Here is a 25,678-nt window from a genome sequence, read left to right as displayed (position 1 = left end):
GCATAACCCCCGATGTAGCCCCATGGCATAATGCCAAAATGAAGGTTAGCAGATGGATTCTAAAAGGGATCAAAACAATTTTGTCTTGGTCTGAAGCTCTGATAATCTAGTTTAATTGAATGAAAAAAAAATCATGTCCCAAAAGAAAATGATAGTAGAATAGTCTTCCAAAAATATTTATTCCCTACGATTAAGTTTGGGTGAGTATTAGGCAGTGGAGACTTGGCTGCTACAATCTTGAACAGGCACCAGCAATGTCGTTAATAGTATTACGTCTTAAAGACGTAAAGAAACCTTTTACATTTACGAAGGTTCTGGAACCCTCCGGGTCACATGACTACAGAGGAAGCCATTTTACAACCCCAACGAGGTGGGCCATGGAGTGCCCCCAGGGACGGCTCCCCATTTCTTCAGAAAATGATTCAACACCAACAGTTTCAACATCGGAAGTAACTAGCCAACAAGAGCCCCAAATTCCTGTCGACCGTGGGTCTGAAACCACCTATGAACGCAGCGCCGACATTGCTGGCGACCAAGGCACCCAGATTCCTGCCGACCAGGACGCTCAAACGGAGGTGGACAGCAGCGCCCAGGCTGCTGCCCAGGCCCCAGAAAACTTCCAGGAAGGGAAAGGTAGGTGGCCTTTTAAGCTTGTTCCCCCAGCCGAGGACCTTCTTTCGGAGAAACAAACTTTTAGTTTGATTCAAAATATGTTTGAATTGCGGCCCCCTTGAGGAGCAATGGGCGACGTAACTTGTGCCCCTCTCCAGAGGATGTAAAATGTTGACCCTGTTGAGGAGAGGGGAGCAACTGATCGTGTAGAGGGCTTTGGGCACAGATTCTAGTTGTTCAGTGGGTTTGCACGGTGGCGTATTTGTCACCAGGCGAGGTCACCGTGCCTAGGGACAAACCGTCCGACCTAATGGAGTCGAGGAGCAACCAAAAGCGAACAACTCGCTTTTTTTTTTTTTTTTTTTTTTTTGACGAAGTTTCGCTCTTGTTGCCCAGGCTGGAGTGCGGTGGCGTGATCTCAGCTCACTACAACCTCTGCCTCCCGGGTTCAAGCGATTCTCCTGCCTCAGCTGCCGGAGTAGCTGAGATTACAGGCGTCCGCCATCATGCCCGGCTAATTATTATTATTTTTTTATTTTTTTTTAATAGAGATGGGGTTTCAACATGTTGGCCAGGCTGATCTTGAACTCCTGACCTCAGGTGATCCACCCGTCTCGGCCTCCCAAAGTGCTGGGATTACAGGCGTAAGCCTCCGCGCCTGGTCCAACTCGCCTCTTAGGAGTATCACTGTCCCCTGGTAAAAATCTTCTGGCGCCCTGAAGGCTGCCCTGTGTAAAGGTAATTTTTTTTTTTCGGACAGAGTCTCACTCTGTCGCCAGGCTGGAGTGCAGTGGCGCAATCTCCGCTCACTGCAACCTCCACCTCCCGGGTTCAAGCGATTCTCCTGCCTCAGCCTACCGAGTAGCTGGGACTACAGGCGCGCGCAACCATGCCCAGCTAATTTTTGTATTTTTAGTAGAGACGGGGGTTTCATCATGTTGGCCAGGATGGTCTCGATCTCTTGACCTTGAGATCTGCCCGCCTTGGCCTCCCAAAGTACTGGGATTACAGTCGTGAGCCACCGCGCCCGGCCAAGGTAACTTGTTTTGAAGCCTCGGTCTTGCTTCGCGAGGTCCCTGAGCGGTCGCGTCCCCCTCGGCCCTCCCCTCCGCGCTCCGCGCCATTCGAGCCTTCGAGCCCAGCACGCGGTGAGCCGGCCACTGCCTCGAGGTCGTCGTGCTCCAGTCGGCTGGGCAGCGCGGCCGCGGAGGCGTGGCGAGGCGGGGAGGGGCCGGCGCGCGCCGCTCTTACTGTCCAGGCGCCGGCAGCCCAGCGTTCGCCTCTACGTTCCGCGCGGGAGCCCACGCGCGGTTCGTCCGGAACCCACAGACCAGAGGCGCAGGTCCCAGCCTTTTCGGTGTCGGCGCCAGTTCCCGGAGGAGGGGGTGAGTCGGGCGGCCGACCGGGCGTCCGGGACCGGGTCAGCGCCCAGCCGGTGTGCACCCCGCCGCGGTGCACCCCGCAGCCCTCCCCAGCCCGCCTGCAAAGCGAGGCGCGAAGGCTGGGACCCGCTGCGACCTGTTGGGCCTCGCGAGAAGTTTTAAAGGGAAAGTGGATCAAAGCCTAGGGGTTAAACTTTCCCTTTGAAAGCTTAGTGCCCCGGGGATAGGGATGGAGGTCAGTCTCTTAAACTGCAGCCGGCGACTGCGAACTTGAAAAAACACCCATTTAGGGGTGTATTGACTTGCATGGCCTGCAGCATGCTGCCAGGCGCCCTCCAGCCAATTATAATTCCAATTGTAATTCTGCTAAAGCGAGATGGAACTAGAGTTGAATGGTGGTAAGGGGTCCTGTTAATTTAATCAGGTATCAAAGAGTGCTTGCTGGAAAAAAGTGGATGCTTTTTATTAAAGTGAATACCGTACAACTAGTTTTTTAGGTAAATGCAAATAAGAAATTTTAAAAATAATTAAAACCAAGTTCAACCAAGATTGTCTAACTTCTCTCCCACTGGACTTTTTATTAGGTCTGTTTATCAAACAACTACATTGAAATAGTTTCAGTTCTTACATTCTTTTTTCCATAAAAGAGGAATTACCAAAAAGGCTTGGAAATGAACAAAATGCCCTAGTTTTAGTTCTGCTGAGAAATCTAAAAGTTACTACTGATCTGATAAAATCTTGCTTAGCAGCTAGTTCTTCAAATAATCTGTTCCTGCTCCCAGCCTTAATTGTTACTATGTTCTGTTAGGGAATGTGCTCAGCCCCCAGATTTTTTATTTATTTTGATAAACTCTCTTCTTGCATTTACATTTCTCTTTTGTATTTATATATGCATATATATATACATATCTGTATGAAACAAGAAGAGAAGAAATTACAATCACAAATAATGCATCTTTCCCTCTCCCATCCTAGGTGTCTGCTTTTCTACTGCTGACTTTTTTTGTTTTGTTTTGTTTTGTTTTTGAGAAGGAGTCTCACTCTGTCACCCAAGCTGGAGTGCAGTGGCGCCATCTCGGCTCACTGCAGCCTCCTTCTCCTGGGTTCAAGCAATTCTCCTGCCTCAGCCTCCCAAGTAGATGGGATTACAGGCACCCACCACTACGCCCGGCTAATTTTTGTATCTTTAGTAGAGATGGGGTTTCACCATGTTGGCCAGGCTGGTCTGGAACTCCTGACCTCAGGTGATCCACCTGCCTCAGCCTCCCAAAGTGCTGAGATTACAGGTGTGAGCCACAGCGCCGAGCCGTCTTTCCACCTTTGAGAAAAATCTTCCTCAGAAGTGTGGGCCTGGCTGGGCACAGTGGCTCATGCCCGTAATCCCAACACTTCGGGAGGCCGAGGCGGGTGGATCACCTTAGGTCAGGAGCTCGAGACCAGCCTGGCCAACACGGTGAAACCTTGTCTTTACTAAATATACAAAAAAAAAAAAAAAAATTAGCTGGGCGTGGTGGCGGGTGCCTATAATGCCAGCTACTCGGGTGGCTGAGGTAGGAGAACCGCTTGAACCAGGGCAGCGGAGGTTGCAGTGAGCTGAGATTGCGCCATTGCACTCCAGCCTGGGCAACAAGAGCGAAACTGTCTCAAAAACAAACAAACAAAAAAAAACAAAAAAAAGTGTGGGCCCTAATACCCAAAATGCAGGGCTCTACAAATACATCCCAAATACATGGAAAATAAGATTAGAAATAAAGTCTTGGTTCATTGGAAGAACATAAAATTGAAAAACAAATAATGAAAAAAATAAAAAATAATAAAATAAAAACGGGATCCAGCAATCCCACATCTGGACGTATATCCTAAAAACTTGAGATCAGTGTGTCAAAGAGATATCTGCACACACACGTTCATTGCAGCATTACAATAGCTAAGTTATGAAATCAATCTAGGTATCCAACAAGTGAGTGGATAAATATGTGGTATGTGTACCCAACTGAATACTATTCAGCCTTTAAAAAGAAGGAAATTCTGTCATTTGCAACAACATGGATGAATCTGGAGGATATTATATTAAGTGAAATAAGCCAGGCACAAAAAGACAGAAATCACATATTCTCACTTGTACATGGAATCTAAAATAATTGAACTCATTAGAAGCAGAGAGTAGTGTTGGTTATTATAGGCTGGAGTAGGGGGAGGGGCATTGAGGAGATGTTGATCAAAGAATAGAAAATTTCAGTTAGGCTGGTCTGATAGTAGTGGGATATTGTCAGAACTTATTAACATTAATGCCACTAAAGTTGGTATACAATCTCCCACTGCCAAATTTAGCTTTTAAAATTAAAAAAAATGAAAGTAGCAGTTAGGGGGAATAACTGATAAGTATTTAAGGTGATGGATATGCTCATTAGATTGATTCAGTCATTTCACACTATATCATAACATCATTGTGTACCCCATAATTATATATGATTATAATTTGTCAAAAAAAGATTAACTTGGAAGAAAGTGTTCACTTCACCAAAGGTATATATATATATATTTTTTAAATAAAAAGATCCATCTTAGGAGTTCTTTTAAATAGCTTTTGGGGGCATTCGAAGTAAGTGGTGATTGTGAGGATTACATGAAATGATTGACCTAATGCACTCAGTGTAGTACTGGACATACAGAATGCACACACTAAAGGGTAGTAATGAATGAAAGGATAGTAATGAATAAATCAAATCAGATTTTATGTTCTCCATAAAATCTCCATCTCAAAAAGAAAAAAAAAAAGAGACTCCGTCTCAAAAAAAAAAAAAGAACTGGACTCCATGCCGGGCACAGTGGCTCAGGCCTGTAATCCCAGCACTTTGGGAGGCTGAGGTGGGTGGATCACTTGGGGTCAGGAGCTTAAGACCAGCCTAGACAACATGGTGAAATCCTGTCTCTACTAAAAAATACAAAAATTAGCCAGGTGTGGTAGTGCATGCCTGTAGTCCCAGCTACTTGGGAGACTGAGGCAGGAGAATGGCTTGAACCCGAGAGGCAGAGGTTGCAGTGAGCCGAGATCGCACCACTGCACTCCAGCCTGGGCGACAGAGCGAGACTCTGTCTTGAAAAAAAAAAAGAACTGGACTCTTAACTTTTCCCCAGGGTAGCTCAAAGCTGTTGTTGCTGGCTCTAAAGTCATAAAAAACTGCCTGGTCTCCCATGGACTGCTTAATTTCTACTAATCCATTGATGTAGGTGAAATATTGAAAATCAAGCCCTTGTTTACTTTAAATCATCACAGAACATTTCTGCAAGTGGTTTCTAGGTGAATTTCAGCTTTTGGTTTGCATTCTTCCCTGCAGAGGTTATATAGTTTGCTTAGGTAGCCACCAACGTGTTGTTGAATTGTAGTCTTTTACCTGAGAGTCTAAGAATATGATTAAGAAGACGAAATAATGTTTCATAACAGCTCTTATTTCATTTGTTCTTCAAATTACATCATGTAATTTGGATTGACTTTGGAAAATCTACACATATTGGAGAGGAGCTAAGGTAACGTCTAGAAATAATTAAGTTATGTCAAATAAGGTATTGTCTAACTGTACACACATCATTCTAGTGAGGATTATGGGCAAGATCTTGTATAATTTAGCCAGTACTACCAGAAGTGGTCAGGAGAGGGAGCAAGAGGAGTTTTTAGTGACTGTGTTGGTTTTCTTTTTGCTTTCATGAACTCAAAATCAAGACATGAGTAAAAGCCAGGATGAAGTTCCTGATGAAGTTGAGAACCAGTTTATATTGCGTCTGCCTTTGGTAAGAACTTGTATCTCAGAACAAATATCTTCATAATTATAGTTTAATTATAAGTATAGTTCTACTTGGATTCTGTAACATTTCTATTTCAGGTAGGCTATAAAAACTCAGAACATTTGTTTCCCAGGAATCATGTTCTGTTAAGCAGTCCCATCATAGCGTGTACTTTTTTGGCAGCATTTTTTCCTCCTGTACATACCACCTATCATGCAGGTTGATTTCCTGGCAAAACAGCTGTGACAATGATGGACCCATTCACTTACCACCAATACTAACAGCCTGTTCCCTGGACAGCCAAGATAAGACTCCTCTGAAATCCTTTCTGTCACCTCAAAAGGGGCAGTGAGAAGGGCCAGCATTATTCACCACCATGCAAGACTTTTAAAGCTCATATCAACAAGTATTTGGCTCTCTTCCCCCACACTGATACCTGTATTCAAGCAATTACTTAGTCTAGGCAGCTATATTAAGGATGGGGTTCAGAAACCTATTTCCCTAATTAGGGTTACTTAATATACCAAGCAAACTGCAACTAGGTAAGCCTTTCTTTAGCAACTACAACAGAAGGGTAGCAGTGAGAGGCAGGATTGTAGAGCTAGGAGAAAGCATTAACTGTAGCTACTAAGAGACAATTATGAGTTTAGAGTCAGCTTCATCCTAACTTGACTTATACAGTGCACAGTATCTCATGGTACATGGTCTTGTTAGTAACATTTAGGAGGTGTAAAGTTTTATTTAAGGGAGGGCTTTCTTTGATATATCTATTCTGTTAGCTGCCAAGTAGATGTTTAGTTCTTCTGATTTTTCAATTTACCTCCTCTTTAGGAACACGCTTGTACTGTCAGGAACCTAGCACGTTCTCAAAGTGTCAAGATGAAGGATAAACTAAAAATTGACTTATTGTGTAAGTAGTTAATATCCATTCACTATACGTTGAACAATAATTTATTAAGGGATTACTATGTGCCAGACACTATACTTGGTATTAAGGATGTGAAAAATGATAGAATATGGTCTCTGACTTGATGGACTCATGCTTTAGAGAGGCTTAAGTCCTCTTCTTTTAAGAGGAAAGGAAGTAGGAATATTGCACCTCGAGTTGAGTGATTATCATAGTGTGTTTAAGGAAACTTGGGGGTCAACTGTGGGGTTTTTATACTGCTGGTAGTCTCCCATATATAAACTTTATGATTTCTGAACATCCAAAGGAATGACAAATGGATATGCCATTCTTTGTTTATAAAGGTGACATATATTTCTTCCTTTTCTTTTTTTTTTTTTTTTTTTGAGACAGAGTCTCGCTCTGTCGCCCAGGCTGGAGTGCAGTGGCGCGATCTTGGCTCACTGCAACCTCCACCTCCCGGGTTCAAGTGACTCTTCTGCCTCAGCCTCCTGAGTAGCTGGGATTACAGGCACATGCCACCATGCCTGGCTAATTTTTGTATTTTTAGTAGAGACGTGGTTTCACCATGTTGGTCAGGCTGGTCTTAAACTCCTGACCTCGTGATCCGCCTGCCTTGGCCTCCCAAAATGCTGGGATTACAGGCGTGAGCCACCGCGCCTGGCCAGTGACATATATTTCTTTCTTTTAAATAATATTTGTTATATTTGCAAATCGTACATCCAATAAAGGGGTTAATATCCAAATATATAAGGAACTCAAACAACTCAATAGCAAGAAAACAAATAACCTGATTTTAAAATAGGCAAAGGATCTGAACAGATACTTCTCAAAAGAAGACATACAAGTAGCCAAAAGGTTCATGAAAAAATGCTCAGCATCACTAATCATTAGGGGAATGCAAATTAAAACAACAGCAAGATATCACCTCATACCTGTTAGAATGGCTTTTATTAAAAAAAAGAACAATAACAACTGTTAATGAGGATGAGGAGAAAAGGGAACCTTTGTACCCTATTGGTGGGAATGTAAATTAATACAGCCTTTTTTTTTAAATTTTTTTTTGAGATGGAGTCTTGTTGTGTCACCCAGGCTGGAGTGCAGTGGCGCGATCTTGGCTCACTGCAACCTCCGCCTCCTGGGTTCAAGCAATTCTCCTGCCTCAGCCTTCCGAGTAGCTGGGACTACAGGCATGCGCCACCACACCTGGCTAATTTTTTTGTATTTTTGGTAGAGATGGGGTTTCACCATGTTGACCAGGCTGGTCTTGAACTCCTGACCTCGAGTGATCCACCCATCTCAGCCTCCCAAAGTGCTGGGATTACAGGCGTGAGCCACCGTGCCTGGCCTACAGCCATTATTTTTTTAAAATGGTATGGAGGTTCCTTAGAAAACTAAAAATAGAACAACAATGTGATCCAGCAACCCCACTTCTGTGAATATATTCACAGAAGGAATTGATATCAACATGTTGAAGGCATATCTCTCTGCACTCCCATATTCATTGTAGCATTATTCACAATAGCCAAGATATGGAATCAACCTAAGTGTAAATGTGATACGTATACACAATGCCATACTACTCAGCCTTTTAAAAAGAACAAAATTCTGTCATTTGGGACACCATGGATGAATCTAGAGGCCGTTTGCACCAAGAGTAAATAAATAAGTAATAATAAGTAAATAAATAAATAAGTAAATAAATAAATAAATGTTTCAACACAAGCTTATCTGCCTAAAAAGCACACAACCAAAAATAGATAAATAAATTTTGCTAGTTTTTTTTAATACAGAGAAGTATATAAGGAGAAAACAAAAAGGGGCTCATAATCTCACCAGTTAGTTAACACTTACTGACATTTTTTAAAAAAGATAATATAAGTTCATAGTTAGAAAATTCAAATAAAACAGGCCGGGTGTGGTGGCTCATGCCTGTAATCCCAGTGCTTTGGGAGGCTGAGGCGGGCGGATCACTTGAGGTCAGGAGTTCCAGACCAGCCTGGCCAACATGGTGAAACCCCGTCTCTACTACAAATGCAAAAATTAGCTGGGCGTGGTGGTGCACACCTGTAATCCCAGCTATTTGGGAGGCTGAGGCACGAGAATTGCTTGAGCCCAGGGGGCGGAGGTTGCAGTGAGCAGACATGGTGCCACTGCACTCCAGCCTGGGTGACAGAGTGAGACTCCTTCTCAAAGAAAAAAAAAAAATCAAATGAAAAAGAAAAGTTCAAAAGGAGAAATAAAACTCTTCTTCCTTATGGTGCCCCAACCTCAATACCACAGATAACTGATATTAACTGTCTCTTGTTACTTCCTTATTGACAAAACTTTTATGCATAATACTAGAATTGAAACAATCTCTCTCTGTATTTTTAGAGTTAATTCACACAAAATGATAAACATTGTTTTGTATCTTTCTTTTTTCACATAATACTAGAAGATTATACCTGAATCCTCTTGTGTCAAAAGACATTCATGTTTGGGACATCTGAGCAGCAATATTCAGAGTTTAGTATATGGCTGTTGTATGGAATTTTATCTTTATGAAGCTAATTAGAGATTTAACTTGAGATTTATTAGCACCATTCTAGGGTCAGTCAATCCTTCCCTCACGCAGCCCTTTGAAAACACACATGTACAATGACACTATTGAATGCTTCTAAAAAAAAAAAAAAAAGGAATTGGTTTTAATGAATGGAATTTGCTTTTCAGGATGAGAATGAAACATTTATTGCCTCACCCATATTTAGTTCACATCCATTAACAAGAAACTTAGCTACTTTTGCACAAGTGATGTAAACTAGGAAAAAAGAGCTCCATATACTTTCCTTTTTTTTCTTTAGGAAGCTATTAATTGTGTACACAATTCTAGCATTATGAGAGATAGTAGGTTTCTTGGAAAGACTAATCTGTCCCACATAAGTCTTCATTATTCAAACCTTAGGAAGTTTTAAGAGTTCACTGGGAAGATATCAACTTTAATCTTTACTTCTCTTCAGCTGATAGGCGCCATGGAGTTGTTGAAGTAGATGATGTCCCACTAGCTGCTAAGCTGGTTGACTTGCCTTGTGTTATTGAAAGCCTGAGAACGCTTGATAAAAAAACCTTTTATAAAACAGCAGACATTTCTCAGGTATGGACTAGTTTTCTTTACTGGCCTCACATCCTTCAAGGAATTCTTTTCTCTTCCTATTTTTCTTTCTTTCAGTACTCCTTTCCACTTGGTGAATGGCTGCTTGGCATTTCTCATTTCCAGATCGATTGCACAGGAATGAAATGTCATGCTCTGGTTTGGTGTTTGATCCTTAGCTTTCAGTATTTTATTTTAACCAAATAGCCTATAGAGAGTCCCATTTGCCACTTACAGTGACTTTTCATTAATTGAAACATATGAGCCGCTGGGATCTTCTGAACTTTGTATTAAAACAGTATGTTGTTAACTCTGGAGGTTTAAATTGGCTCTTATTCATCATCTCTGCTTTTGATTTCTTATTTCCTCTCTAAATGAAAATGCTGAGATAGGCCAGGCACAATGGCTCACGCCTATAATCCCTACACTTTGGGAGGCTGAGGCGGGAGGATCACCTGAGCCCAGGAGTTTGAGACCAACCTGGGCAACATAGTGAGGCCTCATCTCTACAAAAACAAGATTAGCCAGGTGTGGTGGCACACACCTGTAGTCCCAGCTATTCTAGAGATTGAGGTGGGAGGATCACTTGAGCCCAGGAGGTCAAGGCTGCAGTGAGCCATGATCACATAGCACTGCACTCCAGCCTGTATGACAGAGCAAGACTTTGTCTAAAAACGAAACAAAACGAAAAGCCTAAGCTAAGTTCCAAGATCTGTTTCCAATATATTCCCTCTGTAGTGGTAAACACTCTCGTGGAAAAAAAAAAAAAAAAAAAAACACCTTCAGAGTTCATATGTAGTGCTGCTGGTGGCTGGTGGAGGGGAGGAGAGGGAGAGAGAGAGACTGCAAAAATGAGAGAATATAAATGTACATTACAAAATACTTGGTTTTCTGGAAATGGCAAGTATCAGTCTCTTCTGTGCATTTCTAGTGGTAAGAATGATTATGATTGCTAACCCAAAATTTGTGGCCATAGTCAACTTCTTTGTCTTTGTTAAATGTAGATGCTTGTGTGCACTGCTGATGGTGATAGCCACCCTTCTCCAGAAGAACCAGCTGCCTCTACTGATCCTAATATAGTCAGGAAAAAAGAAAGGGGGAGAGAGAAAAAATATGTCTGGAAGCATGGCAGTAAGTCACCAGCTCCTTGCTCATTCCTGCTGACTAAAATTTATTTGCTGAATCCTAATTCCTTATGAAACAGGGACCTCTTACCATACTTAGGTGTTTGGTTCATTAGGTTCTCAGACACACTTAAGAGGAGTCATGTCAGCTGGGGGCGGTGGCTCACGCTTGTAATCCTAGCACTTTGGGAGGCTGAGGCGGGTGGATCACCTGAGGTCAGGAGTTCGGGACCAGCTTGGCCAACATGGTGAAACTCTGTCTCTACTAAAAATACAAAAATTAGCTGGGTGTGGTGGTGGGCACCTGTAATCCCAGCTACTCGGGAGGCTGAGGCAGGAGAATCACTTGAACCTAGGAGGAGGTAGTTGCAGTGAGCTGAGATCGCACCACTGCACTCCAGCCTGGGCAACAGAGTGACTCGATCTCAAAAAAAAAAAAAAAAAGGAAGCATGTCATGAGCCTTTGGTTTATAGCATGGTCTTTGTCTTTATCAAATTCAGCTATGTGACTACCATCAGTCATATAACGTTTCACTGTGTTGTATTTATTTTAGTTACTCCACCACTTAAGAATGCCAGAAAGAAAAGGTTCCGGAAAACACAAAAAAAGGTTAGTTACATGGTATTTGTGTGTCTGCCGGGCCGATTAGAAGAGGCTCATGGGCCAGAAGGAAAGAGAAAAAGTCAGTTGGGAGTTAAGTTGTTAATTCATTTATATGTTCAATAAACGTTTATTGAATGTGAACTAAATGCCAAGCACTGTATGCTAGCAGTTGAGAATATAGCAGTGAATAAAAAGACCTGATCCTTGAGGTTATAGGCTAATCATTTGGGGTCTGGAAGAATCATACATTTGAAACTTCTGTTAATGCTTTCAGTTTTCTATTGCAAGATCTAGTTTTAAAGTGAACCCATCCAGAACCTGAAAATTGGGAATTGTGGTTATATTCCTAATGTTATTTCAGGCTTGTAGAATCTTGGGCAAACTACAAGAGTGTTGTGGCTTGGCTTCTTTTGTTTAAAATTAAACATGTTATTTTGAAATAATTGTAAATTCATATACAGTTGTAAGAAATAAAAGAGAGATATCGTGTACCCTTTTGCCATTTTCCCCATTTTGCAAAACTATAGTACAATATCACAAACAGGTAATTGACATGATTAGAATTCTGCAATCTTATTCCAATTTCTCCAGTTTTACTTGTACTTGTGTATTTTTGTGCATGTGTTTAGTTCTATGCAGTTTTATCCCATGTGTAAGTTCATATATCTGCCTACACAGTCAAAATACAAAACAGTTTCATCACCACAAGGATCCCTCATTTTGCTTTTATATAACCATGCCCACTTCCCTTCCACCTCACACCCGAGTCTCTGACACTTGGTAATCACTAATCTGATCTCTATCTCTGTAATTTTGTCATTTCAAAAATTTAATATTAATGGAATTATATAGTATGTAACATCAGAGACTAGCTTATTTTTTCATTCAGCATAATTCACTTAAGATCCATGTAAGTTTTTGTAGCATCAATAGTTTATTTTTTATTGCTGAGTAGTATTCCATGGTATGAATGTACCACATTACATAACTGTTCTCCCTTTGAAGGACATCTGGGTTGTTCACAGGTTTTGACTATTATAAATAAAGCTGTGAACAGGTTTTTGTGTGAATATAAGTATTCATTTCTTTGGCATAAATGTCCAGGAGTATAATTGCTGGGTCATATGGTAGTCGCATGTTTAGTTTTATAAGAAATGACCTGTTTTCCAGAGTGACTGTACCATTTTATATTCCTGACAGTAATGTATGAATGATCCAGTTTCTCCACCTCCTCACCAGCATTAGGTGTTGTCACTATTTTTCATTTTAGCCATTCTCACAGGTGTGTAGTGATCTCATTGTAGTATTAATTTACATTTCCCTGATGGCTAATGGGGTTGAACATCTCATGTGCCATCTATTCCACTTCAGTGAAATGTCTGCTCATGCCTTTTGCCTATTTTCTAAATTGATTTTTTATTATTGAATTTTGAGAGTTCTTTTTATATTCTAAATACTACTAGTGTTTTATCAGATATGTAGTTTGCAAATATATTCTCCCAGTCTGTAGCTTGTCTTTCCATCCTCTTCGTAGGGTCTTTCAGAGAGCTAAAGTTTTTAGTTTTGATGAAGTACAATATATTGATTTTTTTGAAAACGATCTTGCTTTTTATAGTAAATCTAGTAAATCTAAGAACTCTTTGCCTAGCCCAGATCCTGAAGATTTTCTCCTGCTTTTTTTTTTAACATCTTTTTAAGGCTGATGCCCATTTTCGACTTAATTTTTGTAAAAGCTATGAGGTTTAGTTCAAGGTTTTTTTGTTTGTTTGTTTTTGTTTTTTTTTTTTTTTTTTTTTTTTGGCTTTTCTTGCCAAAGGATGTCTAATTGCTCTAGCATTATTTGTTGAAAAGGCTGTCCTTCCTCTGTTGTATTGCTTTTGCACCTTTGCCAAATATCAGTTGGGCTTGGTTTTATGGGTCTGTTTCTAGGTTCTCCATTCTCTTCCACTGATCCATCTGTCAATCCCTCTGCCAATATCACAGTGTCGCTATATAATTGGTCCTGAAATTAGAAGGCTGATTGCTCTGACTTTACTTTTCTTTGTCAATATTGTTTAGCCATTCTAGAGTCCATATCTTTATTTATTTATTTATTTGTTTATTTATTTTTTGAGATGGAGTCTCACTCTGTTGCCCAGGCTGGAGTGCAATGGCACGATCTCTGCTCACTGCAGCCCCCGCCTCCCGGGTTCAAGCGACTCTCGTGCCTCAGCCTCCCAAGTAGCCAGGATTACAGGCATGGGCCACCATGCCCGGCTAATTTTTGTATTTTTAGTAGAGACGGGTTTCACCATGTTGGCCAGGCTGGTCTCGAACTCCTGACCTCAGGTGATCCACCCGCCTTGGCCTCCCAAAGTGCTGACATTACAGGCATGAGCCACCACGCCTGGCCAAAAGCCTATATCTTTTAATATAAATTTTAGAATAAGCTTGTCTATAGCTACAGAAAACCTTGCTAGAATTTTGGCAGGAATTACATTAAACTTATAGATCAATTTGGGGAGAATTGACATTTTTACTATGTTGAGTCTTCCAATCCATGAACACAGTTGCCTTGGCTTTTATACTCTGTAAATCAACATTTATTGAGTGCCTACTAAATGTAAAACTAAGTTAAGAATAGTTGTAGAGCTCTTTAAGCTTTACTGAAATATAGGTATCATAATATAACTTGTTTATTGTGTTTTATTTCATAGGTCCCTGATGTCAAAGAAATGGAAAAAAGCAGCTTTACCGAGGTAGAGCAATCATAACTTCATTTTTACCCTTAATGTGTTTTATTTAATAGCTTGTTAGTTTCAAATGAATCAAATAAACCACAGAAGCTACTTTTGAGCCTTCCTTCTCACCTCTAACCCTCATCCTAAACACATACACTGGGTTTGATTCACTGAAAAATGAATTCATTGTTTGATGTTTGATAACTGCTAGAGGAAAAGATACAATTTGGCCAGTGACCCCGTGTATTCTAATCTGCTCTTTTTATTCTGATATTTATTTCAAAAGCCATTCCTTGGGAGCCAGAGTTCACTTTTAACAGCAGTTGTTTGCAATTGCTTATTCCCCATCAAAATCCTAATTTCTATTTGTGGCACGACAAATTGGTTGCTGTGGAGATAATTACGTAAAACTGGATTCAAGGGAGAACATGCAGCTAAGATCCAGTTTTTGTAGGAGCGTCTCTAATAATAAAGATGTGGGGAAGTGAAATCTGGGAATTTGGATCTTTAAACCAAATTATTTCCAAATAACTAATAAGGAATTATAGTTCTTTGCCAATATAAATCAGGACAAATAATTTATAACTGAGACCTAAGGGTTGCACCTCTGACAGAGGTCTTTACCGTAGAGCTGCAGATTGAAAAGATTAAATGTCTCAAGTAATTTGTTTAATTAGGAAAAAATAAGTTTACTGTACAAAATTCTAGACCCTGGCTAAAGATTCCTTCATAAGTAGCACTACTTAAAGTAGAAATTTGGTTGGATCAGAATTTAAAGAGGCCTGCCATTTGAATTCATTGGTACGTAGGAGGGCACTCCTGCAAAACAGAGGGTGTTAAATGACAGTATTGGTATCCCCCTCTAATCCCCAACTTTGCTTCAGTACACTGAATCTGCAGATGTGGAAAATGAAGTAAAGAGACTGCTGCATTCAGATGCTAAAGCCATAAGTACCTGTATCCTTTATACAAATATTTTCTGCATAGTCTGTTCTGCCCCATTATTTATTGTGTAATTCAATATAAGGCACTTCTCCAAACTAGGAATTCCGATACAAATGGCCTAAAGTTGGACTAAATTAAATAGCACTGTTAGCCAAAGAGCCCCTTCCCTTTCAGCTGTGCCTTTTTGTTTCCTTCTGTGTTTTCCTTGACTGTACACTCCTTTCAGGTTGGGAAGTCATTGCTGAAGATGGAACCAAGGAAATAGAAAGTCAAGGCTCCATCCCAGGATTTGTGATATCCTCGGGAATGAGCAGCCATAAGCAGGGTCATACCTCATCAGGTACTTTAGTAAAAGCAAAGCAGGAGTTTCAGATAGGGCAGGTATTGACTGGGTATCAGATCATTTTCTATAAATTCATAGGCCAATCCAAAAAAAAAAAAAAAACAGAAAAAAAGGATGGTTTCGTCCTTCTCTCTTTTTTTTTTTTTTTTTTTTTTGAAACGGAGTCTTGCTCTGTCACCCAGGCTGGAGTGCGGTGGCGCAATCTCGGCTCACTACAACCTTTGCCTCCTGAATTCAAGTGATTCTCCTGCCTCGGCCTCCCAAGTAGCTGAGATTACAGGTGTTCACCACCATGCCCAGCTAATTTTTGTATTTTTAGTAGCGTGAGGGTTTCACCATGTTGGCCAGGCTGGTCTTGAATTCCAGACCTCAAGTGATCTGCCTGCCTCCGCCTCCCAAAGTGCTGGAATTACAGGCATGAGCCACTGTGCCCGGCCTTCTTTTTTTTTTTTTTTTTTTTTTTTTGAGACAGAGTCTTGCTCTGTCACCCAGGCTGGAGTGTAGTGGTGCGATCTCGGCTCACTGCAACCTCTGCCTCCCAGGTTCAAGTAATTCTTGTGCCTCAGCCTCCTAGGTTCAAGTAATTCTTGTGCCTCAGCCTCCCAAGTAGCTGGGATTACAGGCATGTACCACCACACCCAGCTAATTTTTCTTTTTTTCTTTTATTTTTTTTTAAGTAGAGATGGGGTTTTGCCATGTTGGCCAGGCTGGTCTCCAACTCCTGGCTTCTAGTGTTCTGCCCGCATTGGCCTCCCAAAGTGCTGGGATTATAGGTGTGAGCCACAACACCCAGCCCTTTTTCCCTCTTATTGGCCTCTTGGCAGTTTAGGGGTTTTAGATTAGTGTTCTAATCTCCCATCCACCCCTGGTATTTTAACTTCCTATGACCCTTAGAGTCTCTAAATGTCTTGATCATTCGCTACATGAATGAATGTTATGGTGTTTTGCATTTGCTGTCCTTGTTTTATAAAGGGAATAATCTTCCTGCATGAAAAAATGATTTATAAAATTCACTGGTTTCCTGGGGAATGTGAAAGTAAGGAGTATCATTGTATCTGGAGTATGAGTCATTTGCAGAGTTTTAGATAGTTCACCTTCTTCTTGCTTAAAACTAGTAGAATATGATATGCTTCGGGAGATGTTCAGTGATTCTAGAAGTAACAATGATGATGATGAGGATGAGGATGAAGATGAGGATGAGGATGAAGATGAGGATGAGGATGAGGATGAGGATGAAGATGAAGACGAAGAGGAGGAGGAAGATTTTTCTGAAGAGTGTCTGGAAAGGCAGCTGCAGGCCAAGTTTATTGAATCTGGCCAGTATAGGGCAAATGAAGGTACCAGTTCAATAGGTAAGTCAGAGAAAAAACAAAGGGATGGGACCAGGGTGGGTGGCAGTGCTAACAGTTGACTCTAAGCATACATTAGACTCAAAGCTAAGCTCAAGAAGTTATCGCTTCGATGGGTAGTGGATTTTTATTTGATTTGGATCTTGGTCCATTCATTTAGGCTATATTTAATATATAAAGTTCTATGTTTCTCTGTTAGTCATGGAAATTCAGAAGCACATTGAGAAAAAGGAGAAAAAGCTCCATGAGATTCAGAATAAAGCACAAAGACAGAAGGATCTCATCATGAAAGTGGAAAACCTGACACTCAAGGTAAATTCTTGGCTGGCATAAAGAAATCCTGATATCTTACTTTCAGTATCTTGCCTTTGTGTTTCCACTTATGTCATCTCTATGCAGGGTTCTTGTTCATTCATGAACCTAAACAGGCTCTTAGAAACTCCTAATAAAAGATAACCCTGTTTTCTTTTACCTGAGTAATTTTGATCATCTAATATAAGCATTTTGGGGAAGTGACTAGGTGATTTGAGATAAAAATTGCCAATATTGAGCATTTGCTATGTAAAAGGCACATAAAGGGCTAAGAATTGTGTACACATATTATCACATTTTTATCCTCACATCCTTGAAACATAAAATACTGTCACCACTCCCATTTTATAGATAAAGAATGGAAACTCAAAGAGGTTAAGTAACTTGCCAGGGATCACAGTAAATGATTCGTGAGTAAGGGATCTTTTAGTAGAGATGAAACCTCATCTCTACTAAAAATACAAAAATTAGCCAGGCGTGGTGGCATGCTTCTGTAATCCCAGCTACCTAGGAGGCTGAGACATGAGAATCACTTGAGCCTGGGAGGCAGAGGTTGCATGAGGCAAGATTGCGCCACTGCACTCCAGCCTGGGTGACAGAGGAAGATTCCGCCTCAAAAACAAAAACAATTATTTGCCAAACTCCTTGCCTCCCTTGTTTTTTTTCTTCCTTTGAGACTCAGTGTTCATCATTTATACAATTTATTTTTCAGAATCATTTTCGCTCTGTGCTGGAGCAGCTTGAGTTACAGGAAAAACAAAAAAAAGAGAAGGTAAGAAGTATGTTTTCAAGTTAACCAGAAAACATTTGATACAGAGAATCCCCCACCTCACTTCCAATATCATTGCTGGCTGTTCCTCTCATAGGAATAGTGGTAGCCAAATCTTCTAAATGAAGGTAGCAGGGTGGAACAAGGTCTTTGTGAAAATTCACTCATTAAACAGATATTGAATGCCTATGAAGTGAAAAGCACTGGATGTACGGTGTTGAATAAGACAAATGCAATACAGTAAATCCTCATTGTCATTGATAGGTTCTTGGAAACTGTAACTTTAAGCAAAATGATGTATATATAATGAAACCAATTTTACTATAGGCTAATTGATATAAAGAAGAATTAAGTTCCTATAGCATATTTCTGGTCACAAAAACATCACCAAACTTCTAAATAAAAACCAAAACTCTTCTAATATTAAACATTGAAATAAATGTGAGCTATACATACATTTGAGAAAGACTAATAAAAACAAGTAAGACAATTATGTACCCAGTGATTCCAGTTCAGGGTCTCAGATGGCCAGAGCCTATCCCAGCAGCTCAGGGCGCAAGGTGGGAACCAGCCTTGGATAGGATGGCACCCCATTGCAGGGCATACTCACACCCATACTCACACCCACACCCACACCCACACCCACACTCACTCAGACTGGGACAATTCAGACAAACCAATTCACCTAATGTGTACAGGGAAGCGATTTTATTTTTCTCATCAACATAACGAGGCCAGGCGTGGTGGCTCATGCCTGTAACCCCAGCATTTTGGGAGGCCGAGGCAAGCGGATTGCTTGAGCTCAGGAGTTTGAGACCAATCTGAGCAACATGGTGAAACGCTGACTGTACAGAAAATTAGCCGGTTGTGGTGGCATAAGCCTGTAGTCTCAGCTACTCGGGACGCTAAGGTGGGAGGATTGCCCAGGAGGTTGAGGCTGCAGTGAGCCATGATCACGCCCCTGCACTCCAGCTTGGGCAACAAAGTGAGACCCTGTCTCAAAAAAAACAAAAAAAACAAAAAAACATTATAATGAAATGACGTTGAACTAACGATGTTATTTGGAGACCTTTTGCATGTCATTTTGCTTAAAGTTGCAGTTTCTAAGAACCTATTGATGACATTAACTGAGGACTTACTGTAACAAAACGACACTGAACAAAACGATGTTATTCAAGGACCTGCTGTACTTGTCCTCATGGAGCTGTCTAGCAGGGAAGATTGACAATAAACAAATTATACAAATATAAAGGTACAAATTGTGAAGAAGTGCTGTGAAGGAAAAAAGTCAGTGGTGCTGTTAGAATAAAGAGAGTCTTGAATTAATTGGGGGATCATGATAGACCTCTCCTAGGAGGTGCTATTGAAGCTGAGACCAGAAAGATTAAGTCCAGGCGAAGAGTGGAATGAAGAGCCTCTTAGGTGGAGCGTATGCAAGGTCTCATGCTCAGAAAGAACTTGGCCTCTTTGAGGACCTTTGGAGTATTTAAAGCCAGGAAGAGAATGGCTTAAGATAAGGTTGGAGAAGTAGGCAGAGACCATAGTGTATGGTTCCTTGAAGGCCATGATAAAGAGGATGGGTTTGGCCTTAAGTGTAATGGGAAGCCCTTGAAGAATTTTAGATAGGAAAATCACATCTAATTTAAACTCTTTTTTTTAAAACGGAGTCTTGCTCTGTCGCCCAGGCTGGAGTGCAGTGGCACAATCTAGGCTCACTGCAACATCCGCCTCTCGGGTTCAAGCGATTCTCCTGCCTCAGCCTCCCAAGTAACTGGGACTACAGGCACATGCCACCATGCCTGGCTAATTTTTTGCATTTTTAGTACAGACGGGGTTTCACCGTGTTAGCCAGGATGGTCTCGATCTCCTGACCTCGTGATCCACCTGCCTCAGCCTCCCAAAGTGCTGGGATTACAGGCGTAAGCCACCACATCCAGCCTAATTTAAACTTTTAAAAGATCACTCTCATTATTATCTGGAGAATGGGTTGGAAGAAGGTGAGTAGAAGCAAAGAGGCTGCTTGGGAGGCTTTGTGGTACTCTAATAACAGAGGATGGTAACTTGGACTAAGGTAGTAGCAATGGAGATTGAAAGAATATAGATTTTTAAACTGCAATAAAAATGTTTTTATAACTGTTTGAGATGTAATTCATAAACCATACAATTCACCCATTTAGGCTGGGTGCAGTGGTGCATGCCTGTAATCCTAGCGCTTTGGGAGGCCAAAGTGGGCAGATGGCTTCAGCCCAGGAGTTCGAGACCAGCCAGGGCAACATGGTGAAACCCCGTCTCTCCAAAAATTAGCCAGGCATGGTGGTGTATGCCTGTAGTCCCAGTTACTCGGGAGGCTGAGGTGGGAGGATTGCTTGAGCCTGGGAGGCAGAGGTTGCAGTGAGCAGAGATCCCACCACTGCACTCCAGCCTGGGTGACAGAGTGAGACTGCCTCAAACCCCGTCCTCCTCGCCCCCCACAAGTCACCCATTTAAACTATACAGTTCAGTGGCTTTTAGCATATTCAGAGTTGTACAACCATCACTGCAGTCAATTTTAGAATAGTTTCACCACTCCAAAAAGAAACCCTATATCCATTAGTAGTCACTCCCCATTTCTCCAGAACCTCTCCCCTGCCCAGCACTAGGCAACCACTCATCTCATTTCTACTAATCTACTGCCTATTCTAGTTATTTCATACAAGTGAAATCATATAATACATGGTCTTTTGAGTCGGGCTTCTCTCATTTAGCATATTTTCAGGGTTCATCTATGTTATGGCATGTATCAGTACTTTTTTCCATTTAAGACTGACTAATACTCCATTGGATCAATATACCACATTTTGTTTATTCATTCATCTGCTGATGGACATTTGGGTTGCTTTCACTTTGGGCTATTATGAATAATGCTGCAATGAATATTGATATATTAGAGAATATACTTTAAAGGTAGAATTGATAGGAGTTGGGTCAATTACTGGGTGTTGAAGGAGAAGGAATCATTAAGGATGTATGCCAGATTTCTAACTTGAACGACAACTGTATTTTTTCAAAGCCACAAGAAAGTGTACAAGGTGAAGAGAGAAGGCAGTATAGGCTAAATGAGGGTCAAGTAGCTGTATAGAAAATGTGTGCTGACTCTAACCTTATACTGTTGAGGGTTACAATTTTAAAGAGACTGGAGTTGGTATTATGAGGATGGGCTTAGCATGGTGCTCTTAAAGTACAGGCACTACTCCCCACCCCCATCCCCATAAGGCCAGCGGAATTTTTATGTTCTATATAATCCCTTCCTCTCAGCAAATCACTTACCTGCTTAGTACTGCTTTAAAACAATCAGATGAACAGTTAATGCCAGGATTGTTTTAGTACCCACCAAACATCTTTGTTTTCATCAGTGTAAGTACAGTTGTATGCTGCATAACAACATTTTGGCCAATGACAGACTGCATATATGATGGTAGTCCCATAAGATTATAATGGAGCTAAGAAATTTCTGTCACCTGGTGGCATTGTAGCCATCATAACATAGCAGCACAATTACTTAATTTTTTAATTATTTTAGTATAGCCTAAGTGTATAGTGTTTTTTTTTTATTATTATACTTTAGGTTTTAGGGTACATGTGCACAATATGCAGGTTTGTTACATATGTATCCATGTGCCATGTTGATTTCCTGCACCCATTAACTCGTCATTTAGCATTAGATATATCTCCTAATGCTGTCCCTCCCCCCTCCCCCAACCCGTGTATAGTGTTTATATAGTCTTCAGTAGTGCACAGTAATGTCCTAGGCCTTTCCATTCACTCACCACTCACTCACTGACTCACCCAGAGCAACTTCTAGTCCTGTAAGCTCCATTCATAGTAAGTGCCCTATACAAGTGTACCATTTTTAATTTTTTATATTGTATTTTTAGTTTACCTTTTCTATGTTTAGATACACAAATACTTAACATTGTGCTACAATTGCATACAGTATTCAGTACAGTAATACGCTGTACAGGTTTGTAACCTAGGAACGATAGACTATACTGTGTAGCCTAGGTGTGTAGTAAGCTATACTATCTAGATTGGTGTAAGTATGCTCTATCATGTTCACATCATGCCAAAATTGCCTAAGGATGCATTTCTTAGAACATATCCCCATTGTTAAGTAACACATGAATATATTTAGTATTGAGGAGCAGCATAGAAATGTAGCTGTAAACTTTATTTACTCAGAGTCCCTTATGTTAGTTCATTTATCCAAATTAGATTTAGTAGGTGTCTACTTTAAGCTGGGCTCTGCAGGGAGCTATGATATGCTTATGATGTAGTCTCCGTCTTCATTTGGGGAGAAATTGGCAAGAGGGGTAGGGACTTAAAGGAATGACAGATTGTCCATGGATATTAAGGAAGACTTCATGGAGAAGATGGTGTTTGACTGGGGCCTTAAAATATAGGTAGGGTTTTAATAAGGAGATAGGGAAAGGAGTGCATTCCATGAGAAAGCAGCATGCACACTGGCTCAGAGTTGGTGATGCCAGGGGAACAGTTTAGATTTTCAGTGTAGGTCATAATGAGCCTTCAAAGCTTTTTTACCTGGGGAGTAACTCAGGAAGATTTTTCTGCCGGAAGTATATAGGAGAAATTGGAGTGGGGACAGCCTGGAGCTTCAAAGGTGCAAGTGGTAGAAGCAAACAGAGCTTAACAATTGATTGGATTTATAGGGCAAAAAGGGGAACAAAGATGAGTCCAAAGCCTGGGCAACTGGGAAATGATGTGCCATTAACTGAAAATAGGATAACAAAAAGTGGATTTGGAGGGGTATGTGGAGAAGTGCTTTTGAAAATGGGAAATTGGAGAGAGGCCCATACACAGAAATTATCATTGAAGCTGTGGGGCTAGTTGAGTTAGCCTGGTTGATTGTTCAGCAAGAAGTCTGAACCTAAGGAAAAACCTATCTTTAGGGGGTGGTGGGAAGAGAAAGAGCCTGTAAAGGAGAAAGAACTGGATCAGTCAGTGGTTGTAATCATGGTCAATCAGGGGTCACTCAGCAACCGAGTGAGAGGAGCCTCTAAGTTCCTGCGGATAGCAATTATTGTGGTTTGCTAGGTGATGTGCAGCATAGGATTGTTTTATAATGTTCCTTTCATTTCACAGACTAAAAATTCATTCTGTTATGGAGTGTCCTCAAATGAATAATATTCAAAAACAACCTTTGTTGTAAAGATGGCATACATCTCTAAATGTTATTGGTCACTTTACCATTTCAAGTTAAAAAAATTAAATCCTATACCACAAAATGTTCAGGGCTTCTAACTTAGAAAGCATAAGTAGAACATCATCAGGCTCCTGATTGGTCAGGACTCTGGCTCAGTTTCTAAGTATCTCCTAATGTGGTAAGAAGCAGCCGGTAAGACTCAGTCTAAGACCCATTGTGTTCATTGGGACAAGAGAGTGTCCCAATTGTTTTATCATCTGACTCTTAGAATATGGCTACAGAGATCCCAACTCCTTTGCCCCTACAGTGAGCTGTGACCTCTGTATATTCACAGAAGCACAAATTCTTAACAGCAAACATATTGTTTTTTTTTAAAGCCTATTCAATTTTAAAACTTGATATGGTTTGTCTGTGTCCCCACCCAAATCTCATCTTTAATTCCCATGTGTTGTGGGAGGTACCTGGTGGGAGGTAATTGAATCATGGGGGCAGGTCTTTCCCATGCTGTTCTCATGATAGTGAATAAGTCTCACGAGATCTGATGGTTTTAAAAAGGGGAGTTTCCCTGCATAAGCTCTCCTCTCTTTGCCTGCTGCCATCCATGTAAGATATGACTTGCTCCTCCTTGCCTTCCACCATGATTGTGAGGCCTCCAGCCATGTGGAACTGTAAGTCCATTAAACCTCTTTTTCTTCCCAAACTCAGGTATATCTTTATCAGCAGCGTGAAAACTGACTAATACAAAGCTTCCCTTCATAAATTGGGCATAATAAAGGACATCATCATGGCCACAGCAGTATGCATGCATTCTTGACTGTGGCCAGTATTCTCTGGAACATTGCAAGACTAAGATAACCTTATAAATGCCAAATAATAATAGTTCTTTTTGGTTCATTTAAGTAAATTCTAGATCAAGTAATGGCACTTCAAATTTCGAATGAATTTTTCATGTCTTTCTACCTCTCCCTACAGCTCATTTTCCTACAGAAACAATTGCAGCGTTTTCTGAAGAAGTGAGGAGAGCCATTGGCCTGGCCCACAGACCTTGGATTCACCATCCAGACTGCAGACTGGATGAAACTGTGCATGTTTTTGTCCCTTCAGTTGCCTTATGTTGAATCAGTTATATTTATCTGTACCTTCTTTGCTACTTATAATATGCTCAAAGTTTGTAGTCATGTAGAAAAGGCCAGTATAAAAATTTAGTAGACTTAGAGACCCCACTCGACCATGAGACTTTCTCTTTGTCAATTTGGGAATTATTATTATTAATTTAGAAATGGGGTCTTGTTATGTTGCCCAGGCTGAATTCAGACTCCTGGGCTTAAGGGATCCTCCCGCCTCAGCCTCCTGAGTAGCTGGGACTATAGTTGTGCACCACCACACCAAACAAGAATTGATTATATTGCTTCTGTGCTGTGGTACCAGCAGATGATTCAGCCATGCTTCCAAAGGCAGTCTAGCCTAGAGGACATACAGCTGTTTGGTTTGCATATGTTTTAGCTTTTCTTTTGGTTTTTAGTATTTCCTAAAACATAGGGGGAAAAACGAGGTCATTTCTACTAAGCACTAGGACCTGCCATAGTGAGTTTAAGTGCCTACCTTGCAGCAGTTAATACTAGATTGTGTTCTGTCTCTGTTCAGGTAACAGGGCTGCATTCCTGCTCAAGGATGATTTCTTGCTGCTGCTTATGTTCTGTTGTTTTTAGGATGGAGCTCGTTGTTATTCACCAACTAAGGGAACAGTTAGAGCAGAGATGAAGAAATTATGAACTGTTATCCTTATTCTGAGCCTTCTCCTCCTAACCCCCATCAGTTAAGGTTAGGAAGAACAAGATGCCATAATGCCTATGAAGACTTCTTGAACAATCTTGTTTGGGTTTTTTTCTAGGTGTATTATTAGTGTTTTATAGTATATGTTCTTTAAGCAATAAATAAATTGTTCATTTTAAATGGATTGTTGTCAGTTTATTAAACCATCCCCCATGATGAGTGTACTCATATCCAAAAGGAAACAAGAAGAAAAGCAATAAGCTCTATATCTTAGTTCATTTGGGCTGCTGTAACAAAAATACCATAGACTGGGTAAATTATAAACAACAGAAATTTATTGCTTATAGTTCTGGAGGCTTGGAAGTCTAAGATCATGGTGCCAGCAGCTTTGGCATCTGGTGAGGGGTTTGTCTGCTTCCTAGATAGCGTCTTCAGGGTGCATCCTCACATGGCGGCAGGGCAAACTCCCTCAGGCCTCTTTTAAAAGGGCGCTAATTGCATTCATAAGGGTGGAGCCCTCATACCTAATCACCTCCCAAAAGCCCTACCTCTTAATACTAACACATTACTGATTATATCTTAACATATGAATTTTGGGGGACACATTCGGACCATAGCACTCTGATTAGAAAATGGCAGAAGATGCTATCAGCCTTGGGGCATCCTTCCAGAGTTCTTAGGGTAACTCCTAATGAACTAAGCAAATCAAATCCCAATGCTATATT

The 25,678-nt window shown here is 40.9% G+C and overlaps 1 protein-coding gene across 6 annotated transcripts; it reads left to right on the top strand.

Annotated features, from left to right (window-relative positions):
• Nucleotides 1-339: 339 nt before the first annotated feature.
• Nucleotides 340-25,133, top strand: TAF7L (TATA-box binding protein associated factor 7 like). 6 transcript variants are annotated; one of them, XM_055269413.1, is made up of 13 exons: nucleotides 340-633; nucleotides 5,716-5,783; nucleotides 6,609-6,687; nucleotides 9,684-9,817; nucleotides 10,819-10,945; nucleotides 11,493-11,548; nucleotides 14,239-14,280; nucleotides 15,147-15,219; nucleotides 15,434-15,547; nucleotides 16,669-16,902; nucleotides 17,099-17,211; nucleotides 17,924-17,983; nucleotides 24,153-25,133. In XM_055269413.1, the coding sequence occupies exons 1-13, from the start codon at nucleotides 378-380 to the stop codon at nucleotides 24,195-24,197; spliced, it is 1,401 nt and encodes a 466-aa protein (XP_055125388.1). In that variant the 5' UTR covers nucleotides 340-377; the 3' UTR covers nucleotides 24,198-25,133. The 6 variants fall into 6 exon arrangements, with proteins under 6 accessions (XP_055125388.1, XP_055125387.1, XP_055125389.1 ...); XM_055269412.2 differs by having other exon boundaries at nucleotides 349-633; nucleotides 16,666-16,902; XM_055269416.1 differs by lacking the exon at nucleotides 340-633 and adding an exon at nucleotides 1,862-1,997.
• The last annotated feature ends 545 nt before the right edge of the window (nucleotides 25,134-25,678 follow it).

Source organism: Symphalangus syndactylus, chromosome X (assembly GCF_028878055.3).
Source record: "Symphalangus syndactylus isolate Jambi chromosome X, NHGRI_mSymSyn1-v2.1_pri, whole genome shotgun sequence".
Lineage (NCBI taxonomy): Eukaryota > Metazoa > Chordata > Mammalia > Primates > Hylobatidae > Symphalangus > Symphalangus syndactylus.
This window is presented reverse-complemented; position numbering and strand designations above follow the sequence as displayed.

Bases quoted from the DNA above. Each gene is read 5' to 3' on its own strand.
- TAF7L (XM_055269412.2), top strand. From the start codon at position 378: ATGGAGTGCCCCCAGGGACGGCTCCCCATTTCTTCAGAAAATGATTCA. The intron at 5,784-6,608 runs GTAAGAACTTGT...CCTCCTCTTTAG, and splicing joins TTATATTGCGTCTGCCTTTG to GAACACGCTTGTACTGTCAG. The intron at 6,688-9,683 runs GTAAGTAGTTAA...ACTTCTCTTCAG, and splicing joins ACTAAAAATTGACTTATTGT to CTGATAGGCGCCATGGAGTT.